At 40.0% G+C, this 12,209-nt stretch overlaps 1 protein-coding gene across 4 annotated transcripts in view; it reads right to left on the bottom strand.

The window, feature by feature from the left end:
* The window catches only part of HIVEP1 (HIVEP zinc finger 1), a 137,615-nt gene that overhangs the window by 58,573 nt on the left and 66,833 nt on the right, over positions 1 to 12,209 (bottom strand). For all 4 annotated transcript variants that reach the window (XM_040249348.1, XM_040249347.1, XM_040249351.1 and 1 more), the window contains exon 4: positions 923 to 976. In XM_040249348.1, the coding sequence (XP_040105282.1) occupies positions 923 to 976 (54 nt within the window). The remainder of the gene's footprint in view (positions 1 to 922; positions 977 to 12,209) is intronic.

Genomic DNA, 12,209 nt, shown 5'->3' with positions numbered 1-12,209 from the left:
AGGAATCTACTTAGATTAAAAAAAAAAGAAAAAGACTTTCCATTGGAATCCTACGTGGCTAAATTTTTCTGCCAAAATATCCTGAGGTAATAAGAAGCTATAACAAGGACAAAGCAAAAATAAATCATGAAATCTAAATGCCATAAAGAGAATCTTACATCCTTTTAATCAATTTTACCCATTAACATTAGAGTGTGTTGGAACTCTATCCACCTTCCTGTCTTCCTCCCATTCCACAGACTGTTCTACATCAAATGTTTTTTTCAAATTAGCTGAGAAAATAATCAGTATGCTTTCTGTGATGAAAACCACTTTTTGCTTGTGAGCTTTTTATTCCTTATACAAAATTTACCCATGAAAACTAAGTAAAGAACACAGATCCAGATAAAGAAAAGTCAATCAACTTCCTCTGCCCCTTCTCTCACCACTGCAACAAATCATCACAGTCAACTGAAATAATTAACACTTTTTAAAAAGCTGCATAACATCCCCAAATTAGAAGGTACTACAACTGAGGCAACTATTCCTGCACTGACTGGCATTTGGGTTATTTTGGTTGTCTTAGGCTTCTGTCACATCAAAAAAAAAAATTCTCCGCCACTCAAGCACACATAAGCACACATATATGTGAACACAGCCATCAGTACGCATTATCCTGGCCCTGTTTATAGCTGTGATAGTCTCCCAGATAGGGCTTTCAGAAGATCTGCAACAAGCTGTCATACTCCCCACAGCAAAACAGTTAACACCTGGGAAGCAGTCACAGGACATGCTATGCGCTTAAAACATTCCATAAAGCAAAGTCCATCAACGTTTAGGTATCACTTTTACGTTGATTCATTTACAAAGCTTGCAATAATAAGGTATTTATACAGGAATCTCTGCAAGAATAAAGCCTATCCTGGGGTTGATTTTAACTTACCTTTTTTTGACACTTCTGCCCCATTTAGTTCTTTTTGTGCTTCTTCAATTTTGTCTAAGAAAAACAAAAAAAAAGTGTAAATTAACTCATCATACACAAATAAGAAGACAGCAAAACAAATATATTACTTATAAATGGTCCCTGACACATAGTAATACATATTTGTTGAATGAATTATTGATGAAACAAATATGTATAAGCTGTTAAATAACAGAGTCCTTTTAAAATTATAATTTTAATTAAGTCTTAGTCACAAGGGCTACTTCCAATTGTTTCCACAATGCAAATAATTAGTACGTTTTAAATACTGAATCATAATTTTTAAAATGTTTAGCTGCCTATTCAAAGTACATAAAAATAATTCTTTTTTTTTTTTTTTTTAATGAAGACATACAAATTTCACTGGTGAGTTTCAACAAATGCTGACTGGCTTAGAAATAAATCTAAGCTGAGTTCATAGACAGCCTAAGACCTAAGTCAAACATGGAAGAAATAAAAGGATGAACAATAAACGATAGGCTGAAAAGCAGCAACATGATAACTTTTGCCAACAGTTGGTTACAGAATAACCACCCATGAAGTGTGAGGGTCAGATCCTGAATTAAAGAGGTACTAAATAAAAACTAAGGGCCTCCCCTGTGGCTCCGCAGGAAAGAATCCACCTGCGATGCAGGAGACCGGGTTCGATCTCTGTGTTGAGAAGGGAGGGCAGGGCAACCCACTCTAGTCATCTTGCCTAGAGAATCGCATGGACAGAGGAGCCTGGCAGGTTACAGTCCATGGGGTCACAAAAGGGTCAGACTGACTGAGCAACTGAAAAACAGCAGCAAATATTCTGCAATCATCATGTTCAGATGAGCACAGTTCTGAAAGAAGCAATAACTAACAGAGTTGCAGCGGCTGCCTGCCAGAGCTGCAGCTCTCCCATCCGAGCTTTGGCACAACTGGATTTGGTAAATAAGCGCGTGTGCTACGTTGGTAACAATTAATTTATGTTTTTATAAGGATATACGTATTTGATGATTCACAGAAACCAATTCTAAGTTTAACACAGTGGTCTAAATACTGACCGTAATGGCAAAAGTCAAGAAAATTCCTAGGTACTATTCTGTACTGAAATGAATACCGTAACCATAGTGATGTGACATTTCAGCTAGTCCACTGGAGTACAGTTCAAACGCTTCCAAAATCTTGGTATGTCAGCCATTCATAGCTCCCAGGATTCACTATCAGCTCCCCAAATGGTCACTGATACTGAACATCATCGCCGGCCACGGAATATGGCGTTCTCCCCACCACAGGCCCTTCAGTCTCCGGGGCTACCTGCCTCTTCCCCCATCAGTCTTGCCGGAAAAGCCAGAAACTCAAAGAACCTTCCACTCACTGAGCAAACTTCTTTCAACTGCATATTGATCCATCCAGCCGGCCTTATCCAGGCAGACAGGGAGCATGAAAATGAAGGAAACACACCACGGTTTATCACAACTACGTCTTCATCCCCACAGCAACGTCCTATTTGCTTCCTGCTAATTATCAGATCCAGAGTAAGATTTGAGGGGAGAAGAGACAGTCTTCAGAAATAATACAATTTTTTTTCTCATTTGCAAGCTTTTAGTTATTTCTCATGAAATGATGATTAAAACAAAACAGTAATGGAAAAAAAAAAAAAGCCCTTAATAAGTGCAGAAAGTAGATTCTGTGTTTAGTAGTACTTTTACTTCAAAAGAATTCCAAATGTATGACTGAAATTTCTATTAATATATATGACAAAAGCACAAGGCCCACTTTTTCAAAAATAAATAATACTGAGTATATTGGAGAGTACATTGGAGATATTAAAATGTAAATAAGTATTAAATACACAGTCTTTGAGAAACATAAAAATGAAAAGCACTATTATTTCTATGCCAGCAGTCTGCCTAAACTTGAACCATAAATAATATATATGTATATATTGTATTATATATATTCATAGCAATAATGACTATGTGTAAAAGTTTGTGCATACATAATTTGGTATTATATAATAAAATAACTTTTTATTAATAGGATTAACTGGGGCTCCAGGCAGCAAAAGCTCATGACTCAACACGTATTTAAAGAACAGTTTCTGTTTAGTATATTGAAGTTTGGCCACCTTCTATTTGTACTTTAACATGACAAATTCTTGCAAAAATGACTTCAATTTACATCAGTAGATTTGGGGTATCTACTGTGTTAGGTATGGGAATTTACTTAAATGCCTTTACCTGGAACTCTAATTCAATAGGTAATTACAGTCTTCAATGACAGAGTTTATAACAGTCATTATAAGCTCTTGCCTCACTTTTTAGAAAAAGTCCTGTTTATATTTAACCTCTGTTTTATGATTCTCCTGGTAAAATATGACGTTTTAAAGACACTCTCCAACTAACACATATATATGGAATTTAGGAAGATGGCAATGATGACTCTGTATGCAGGACAGCAAAAGAGACACAGATGTGTATAGCGGACTTTTGGACTCAGAGGGAGAGGGAGAGGGTGTGATGATTTGGGAGAATGGCATTGAAACATGTATAATAACATGTAAGAATCGAAATACCAGTCTATGTCTGATGCAGGATATGACACGCTTGGGGCTGACGCGCGGGGATGACCCAGAGAGATGTTGTGGGGAGGGGGGTGGGAGGGGGGTTCATGTTTGGGAACGCATGTACACCTGTGGTGGATTCATGTCAATCTATGCCAAAACCAATACAGAATTGTAAAGTAAAAATTAAAAATAAATAAATAAATTTAAAAAAAATAAAAAAATAAAAAAATAAAAAAATAAAAAAATAAAAACAACTTCAGCAAACAAAAAAAAAAAAAAAAGAAAGCTGTGGTACATATACACAATGGAGTATTAGTCAGCCATTAAAAAGAATTCATTTGAATCATTTCTAATGAGGTGGATGAAACTGGAGCCGATTATACAGAGTGAAGTAAGCCAGAAAGAAAAACACCAATACAGTATACTAACAGATATATATGGAATTTAGAAAGATGGTAACAATAACCCTGTATGCGAGGCAGCAAAAGAGACACAGATGTATAGAACAGTCTTTTGGACTCTGTGGGAGAGGGAGAGGGTGGGATGATTTGGGAGAATGGCACTGAAACATGTATAATATCATATGTGAAACGAATCACCAGACCAGGTTCAATGCATGATACAGGATGCTTGGGGCTGGTGCACTGGGATGACCCAGAGGGATGGTACAGGGAGGGAAGTGGGAGGGGGGTTCAGGATGGGGAACACATGTACACAGTGGTGGATTCATGTTGATGTATGGCAAAACCAATACAATATTGTAAAGTAATTAGCCTCCAATTAAAATAAATAAATTTATATTAAAAAAAAAAAAAAAAAAAAAAAAAAATAAAGACACTCTCCAAAGCTACAGAGAAAGTACTCATTTATTATATGCTCTTAATTGGTCCAGATAAGGCAATTTACTAGTATTTAAAAGCAACATTTATCATCTTTTTTACTATGACTCAGAGTAAGGAATGTATTTTTACATTCCAACCAATTACACATGTGTGTGTATATATATATTACATGTATACATAATTCAGAAACCAACTTACCCATACACTAATTTCTGTCCTTTCCTATTAAAAATGAAAAATGCTGCCTTGCCCAGACGCATTAGTTCACAGCTCCATTCTGGACAGCAAACCCACGGCTTGAACCCACAGACAGAAAATAGTTCTCAGCCAAGGGCTGCGCCTCCCAGCCAGGACACCTCTCATCATAAGCCTTGATGCACAGAGGGGGGTACATGTTGTTTAGAACAGTATCTCAGGTTCTTAGACACCTTCCACCATGCCCTCCCCAAGGTCACTGTTATCCGAGCTCATATAATTTCATAAAAACTACACATTCAGAAATAAATAGTAGTTTCTCAGCTGCTTCAAAACAAAAACAGATATATGTGCAAAATGGACATTCACACCATGTTATTAAATCTAAAATAAGTAACACATTCTTACTGTAATGAGTTCTTACTGTATTTAAATTAAGATGTAATTGTAATTAATTCAACTTTTACTAAATATGCTTGGAATTGTCACCTGGAAAAGGTCCTGGCCACACACGAATGGATCCATAGTTGTCCCTAAGATCCAGAAGGACCCATGGCTGAAAGAGTGACAGGCTTGGGGAAAGACTACTGACAGTGTAGGTTAAAGTCTGGTTCTGCAACTTTTAAAAATGTGCTCCTTTTGACAGTTTTTCCTTCTCTGGTAAAGCAGAGAAACTATTTGTTAATGGTACAGGCTATGAACAAGTTTGTTTAATGCCTTGTATATTTTAAAGCTTTTGTTTCTATAAGAAAACAATGCAAAACTATTTTATTTTCACTACAGGTAAGTAATTGTAAATAAAGGAAAAAAAAAAAAAAGACCGATTTGTGAAACATAATCTGAAACCAATGAGCCAAAAAAAATAAAATAAAATTCCTGGAGCCCTTAGGAAACCACCGTTCTTTTGGGGTTCTGGGAAGAAGATGGGATCATTAAAAACAAATCACTTATAAAAATAAAACAATCCTCAAATAAGGATTTGAAAAAGTGCCCGCTCTCTGACCATTTTCACCCTCCGATGAAAGGGAGGGGGTCCCCTACACCGTCTCAGAGTCGCAGCACCCCTCCTTAAGAGCATGAGGATCCACGATGTCAGTTTTGGGGACCAACCCACCAAACTGCTAGGATTTGGTTCAACAACAGTTGTCTGTTTTTATTGCATTGACTGTCTACCTGGTGGCAGGTACATAAGGAAGAATTAGAAATATAAAGTGTAAAAAAAAAAATGGCTCTGCATTACAATACTCTTTCAACAATCATTTTAATACCAACTTGATGGTAAATATAAAGCCTGGTTCCCTGGTGCAGCAAGGAGCCCAGGACCCACTCCCTCACGCGTAGCCACGCCTCTGTGTAGGTGCCCTTGGGTCCCCAAGACTCTCCCACCTGCCGGCCCCCTCCCCATCGCCTCAGGATGTCGGCTCCTGGAGGAACACCTGCTTCAACACCCCCCGCAGAGCCACTGCTGCTGCAGGGGGCACCCGTTTCTCCCCGGCTCTGTTGTCTCAGGAGCGTTAGCAGCTACGACAGTAAGGGGGACTGAGTGATTCGCCCACGGTAGAAATGCTGACAGTAGCCTGCCCAGTGACGCGGGGAAGCACGGGTGCATTCTGGAAAAGGGAAAAAGGAACAGGCGCCCACAAACTGAGCACTGGCCTTTGGTGGTTCCATGTAAGAACCTGGCGCTTCATCTTCCTTAAGGTTAAAGATGATTTCTGCATTGGAGGAACTGCATCAGTGCCCTGAAAGGGCACGAGAACCAGCTGTTCCTCACGCCTTCTGACCTAGCGAGGAGTTAAATGATCACCCCAATTCCAGCAGCACCTCCTCCTCGCCTGCTGTTCTGACAGGCATCCGTAACCTCTGCTCTGACGCTCAGGGGGTCTCCTCCTTCACGCAGCCAACTGGAAACACGAATAGTAGATTATTATGAGACAGATCCTAAGGAACTGTAAAAGGTACCTCTGTTTACGGAGAGGGAGACCATCTGAGTGAAAAAAGATCACCATATGTGATTTCACTATTTTTACTACTGAATAAGCCTAACTCCCACGTCCCGTCATCACACGTCAGCACCAGCTCCCTATTCTCACTGGAAACTGCTCGAGCTATTTCAATAAGACTAAATATATGACCATGACGTAATATGAAAAGTGCACCCAACACCCATAACCACACACACGCGCTCTTCTAAATGACGATGACGGTCCTAGTGTTCACTACTAAGTCAGCTAAGTAAGCCTACCTTTGCAGGTAACACAATTTAACCTGTAAATTACATCTTTCATATTTCCAGATCTATGTCTCTCAAGAAGTTAAGCTCCGCAATAATGCCAAAAAATGATAGCCTAGACTAGTAATATTTCAACCTGAAAAATACGGCCTGAAATAAGTGGGAAAAAAAAAAGAGCGAGACAGTCAATTCTGCCCTAATGAATTTGAAGACTGTGATTAACAAGTTCTAGAAAAATGTAAAATTACTCAGCTTGTCCAGAAAGAGAAACTCAACTAGAATAACTAGAGAAGACTGAGAAAGTAACCAGGGAATAACACAGAATTACTTTTTTTAAGGTTAAAGGCCAAGATGGTCTTATCATCAGATTCTTACCAATTCTGAAGAATAAACATTTCTCCTAAACTGTCCCAGAGCACAAGCTAACACAAAAGGTGTTCTAAATAATTTTTAAAAGCTGCTATAACCCTGCTATCAAAATGTGACCAAAGGGGCAGAAAAATCATCACTACTTAAAAATCTCCCAAAGGTATATAGATTTAACAATCCACACCCAGAGGTACATTCCAAGATTAGAAAGCCATACCCAATGAGGGTGTAAAGTAAGTCTGCAAAGATATTGCAGGATTGGTGGTGGTGGTTTGGTCCCTAAGTCATGTCTCACTCTTGAGACGCCTTGGACTAAAGCCCGGCAGGCTCCTCTGTCCATGGGATTTCCCAGACAAGAATACTGGAGTGGGTTGCCATTTCCCTCTCCCGGGGATCTTCCCTACCCAGGAATCGAACCCATGTCTCCAGCACTGCAGGTAGATTCTTTACTGCTGAGCCACCAGGGAAGCCCATTTTCCCATATTATTATTCCAATGTTATTATCATCTGTAATAGGATACAGGATGGGTGTGAGGGGGAAGGTAATTTAAATAATGTTCAAAATGTACTTGATTAAAATATCTATCTTTAGTATAAACAAAAAGCAAAACAAAAAAACGTCAATGATAAATAAAACAGGTTACACGTCATCATATTAACCAAGTGGTATTCTGATACACATCCCAAAACAGAGAAACTAGCCAATAACCTGTGATCACTTCCTTTCAGAAGCCTTCCCTGACCTGCTCCCTCAGGTCCCGGTCTGTGCCCCCAGCACAGAGTTCTCAGCCCCTAGGCATCGTTCACCATGGGATATTGAGACCCTGTGTACGCACTTGGTTTTTTCCTTAAAGTGATTTCTTATTCAACAGAGTACACAGGTGCTTAGACCAGTAGACCCTCAACACATATTTGTTCAATAAATGAATCACTATTGCAGTATTTACTATAGCATTTATGTTAACAATTACTTGGGGACCGTTTTACATGTAAAACCATAAGGGACTAGTTAAAAAACTATGATATTTCCATACAACGGAATGTTGGGCAGCCATTTAAAATACTTTCTGAAATACTTATTGAAAGAAAAAAATGCTCAAAGTATATTATGTAAAAACACACCGTGTCATGCAGATGTATGTGTATATATACACACATACACAATTTCTGTAAATAGGCTCAAATATAATGATTATCTGAGGGTAGTACATTAATAGTTTTAATGTTATTTCTATTTTCTTCAATTAATAAATTACCTATATAAACATTTTAATATAAAATATTATCTAAATTTAGTAAAAACTAAAAATCCTAATACACGCATGCATGCTAAGTTGCTTCAGTCATGTCCGACTCTTCATGACCCTACCCTATGGACCATGACTTCTGTGGTGGCTCAGACAGTAAAGTGTCAGCCTGCAATGCAGGAGACATGGGTTCAGTCCCTAGGTCTGGAAGATCCCCTGGAGCCAGAAATGACAACCCACTCCAGTACTCTTGCCTGGAAAATCCCACGGATGGAGGAGCCTGGTAGGTTACAGTCCATGGGGTAGCAAAGAGTTGGACACAGCTAAGTGACTTTACTTTCACTTTCGTGGACCATACCCTGCAAGGCTCTTCTGTCCATGGGATTCTCCAAGCAAGAATACTGGAATAGGTTGCCATGCCCTCCTCCAGGAGATCTTCCCAACCCAGGGATCGAACCCATGTCACTTATGTCTCCTGTGTTGGCAGGCGGGTTCTTTACCACTAGTGCCACCTAGGAAGCCCCTAAAAATGTGATTTAAATTATTTAAAGAAAAAAAAAGTCATCTGTCTATAGGTTCTAAATTCCAAATTTCCAGATCATATAAAAGACTCTGGGATAATTTCTAAAACATAAAATCATTAATATGCTGAATGGTTCGTTTGGTTCAGAATATATTTATTAGCTCCTGTGGGCTAGCACTAAGGATACACAAAGATGAACAACCCTGCATGAAGGAACTTGGAGAAGTAAACAAGCAATCCCTCTCCGTGCGGTGACTGTGTGACCAAGTCCATGGGGAGCTCGGAAGCATGTGAATGCAACCATCTTGCAAACAGGAAGAATGGTCCTGAAGCACCTTCATGGAAGAAACAATACGGATGCTATACAAGCAGAGGAGAAAATGAGAATTCCTGTCTGGAGGAGGAGGGAGCTCAGAGAGGGGAGGACAAGGAGGCTGCAGAGGCAAAGACACAGGAAACAAGAGTCAGGAACTCATCGCAGTTTGTAACATAAACCTGGAAACAGCAAGTCTAAAGACATGGCATTTGAGAGCCACCTTCTTATGTAACTGATTGCTAAAACCATACCACGGAGTAGGTGGAAGCAAAAATATAACTATTCTATGAAGTAATTTGGCCATAAGCATCAAGATCTTTGAGACCAATCTCTGCATTTTAATATACTGATTCAAGTACTGATTCTAGACTAAGACAATGAAAGGAGTGGAACAAAGTATCACCGTGGTTTCCACAAAGGAAAAAACATAAAGAATCAATGATACCTAGAATATAGTAGATACTCAATAAATACCTGTTGAATACTTGAGAAATGGTTTAGTAAACTGTGGTACCTTCATACAACAGAATGTTATCATAGAACTACTGTATTATATAGGCTTCTAGGAAGAGTTACTGAATCAGAAACTAGAGGAATGGTGTCCCAGGCTGTATAAATTTTTAAAGCTTTGCCAAATGTTTTAATGGGCCAACTACCCTCCAGTTAAAAATCACTGGTGGCATGAGAGGTAGAGGAAGAAAAACCCAAGAAAAAGACCCCCCAAAAAGCTGGAAAATTAGGAGAATCAGAAACAATTTGGCCTCAGAAGTCAAGGGAACAGTATTTCATTGACAAATGAGAAGATAATGCAACTGAGGAAGATGGAAAAAGCTTCCACTGGATTGAGCAGTTAGGAGGTCCCAGTAACGCTTCCTGAAGCCTTGAAATGGAAAGAGAGGCTGGCTGGCAGAGGGCTGAGAAAGTGATGGGACGGGAGGTGGACAAAATGGAGCAGAACTGTCTTTCAAAGCACTCGGCAAAGAAGAAGACAGTGAACTTGGGGTCCAGAGAGAAACACAGTGTAAAGGAAAGTTGTTTGGTTTGACGTGTTTTTCAAGGGTGTTTACAGACTCAAGCTATTGTTGTTTACACTCTAAGTCATATCTGACTCTTTGTGACCCCATGGACTGTAGCCCTCCAGGCGCTTCTGTCCCTGGGATCTCCGAGCAAAAATACTGGAGTGGGTTGCCACAGACCCAAGGGACGGAACCAATAAAAAGAGAGGAGAGATACAGGCAAGAGTCGTGATGTGGAGGGCAAGGCTCTCAGGAAAAGTGGAGGCCAGCCTGGAGTCTAGGCGGAGGGCTGATTTGGAATAGGGAGACACCCAGGGCAATGCTCTGAGGTCAGAGAGAAGACAGGAGAAGGGTGGGTCAGGTGAAAAGTCTGCTGATGAGAAGGAAGTTGGAGGGAGTTCACATCCAAACTTCACAATTGTACTGAGATAACATCTGGCGGCCTAGAAAGAAAACGGAGTTTAGTGATTATGTTACAGCCTCTGGAAAGTGAAAATAAAAGTGAGTCCTGTCCTACCAGGCTCCTCCGTCCATGGGATTTTCCAGGAAAGAGTACTGGGGTGGGTTGCCATTTTCCTTCTCCAGGGGATCTTCCCACCCCGGGGACTGAACCTCGGTCTCCCGCATTGCAGGCGGACGCTTTACCATCTGAGCCACCAGGGAAGCTTAGAGGTCCTAAGGGGTCTTAGAGACTGGTAAAAGACAGACAAAGTTATTGATGGGAGTGGAAGAAGTGATCAATTTTAAGGACAAATAAAGCACTGATGAACGCAACTAGGGATCCAAGGATGCAGAAATCAACATCATCCCTTGAGCCCCTGCTGCAAACGGAGCAGACACAGTCCATCTGCCATCTAATGCACAGTTATGGGCACCACTCAGAGCCGTCTTGAAAGTAATTTCATCTCTTCTGTCTTATTTTTCCTTGTGACTTTTTAATTCAAAGGACATTCTGTATTTCACATGTACAAATACAGATTTGAAAGCCATAAAGAAAGCTATAAACGGAGTAATGCTGGCCAACAAATGCATGTTCAAATATTATCTGATGATACGTAAAAATATCTGGAAACTTAAGAGGCACTAGTTAAAACAATTTTTAAAGAAATCTACTTATCCCTTGGACTGCAAGGAGATCCAACCAGTCCATTCCGAAGGAGATCAGCCCTGGGAGTTCTTTGGAAGGAATGATGCTAAGGCTGAAACTCCAGTACTTTGGCCACCTCATGCGAAGAGTTGACTCATTGGAAAAGACTCGGATGCTGGGAGGGATTGGGGGCAGGAGGAGAAGGGGACGACCCAGGATGAGATGGCTGGATGGCATCACTGACTCAATGGACGTGCGTCTGAGTGAACTCCGGGAGATGGTGATGAACAGGGAGGCCTGGCATGCTGCCATTCATGGGGTCGCACAGAGTCGGACATGACTGAGCAACTGAACTGACTGACTTGACTTATATGTTTGAACCTTTAAAAACAAACCAATAATGAAAAATTTTACAGGACAAAAAGCCTAGTTTCTTTGGTAAACGATTTGCAAAGAGAGACAGAATTGGGAATGGTGCCTATAGATTCAAAAAAAGAAAGACATATCGAAAACTAACAGAATATGTGGACCTTATTTTCCCTGATTCTAACACAATGTGTAAAAAATTATGACACTGCAGAGAACTGGTAATTTAAACACTGATAGGATAATTGATCTATTAAGGAATTATTTTTCTTTGGTTTCATAAATGTACTGTGATTATGTAAAAAAAAAAATCCTTTGTTTTTCAGAGCTTATAGAACAAAAATGTATCAACAGAATGATGTATCTGAGGTCCTGAAACACACACAGGAGGGGAAGAGCCCAGAGGAGGCAAGGAGACCAGACGGGCTGCCCAGGGGTGAGTTACTAAAGCTGGGTGGTCGCTAAACAGAGGTTTACTACACGACTCTATTTGTCATCATTTTTAAACTCACATCATC

The sequence above is a fragment of the Oryx dammah genome, unplaced genomic scaffold (assembly GCF_014754425.2).
Source record: "Oryx dammah isolate SB20612 unplaced genomic scaffold, SCBI_Odam_1.1 HiC_scaffold_11, whole genome shotgun sequence".
In the NCBI taxonomy this organism is placed as follows: Eukaryota; Metazoa; Chordata; class Mammalia; order Artiodactyla; family Bovidae; genus Oryx; species Oryx dammah.
The sequence above is the reverse complement of the archived record's forward strand: the minus strand, read 5'-3'. Positions and strand labels throughout refer to the sequence as shown.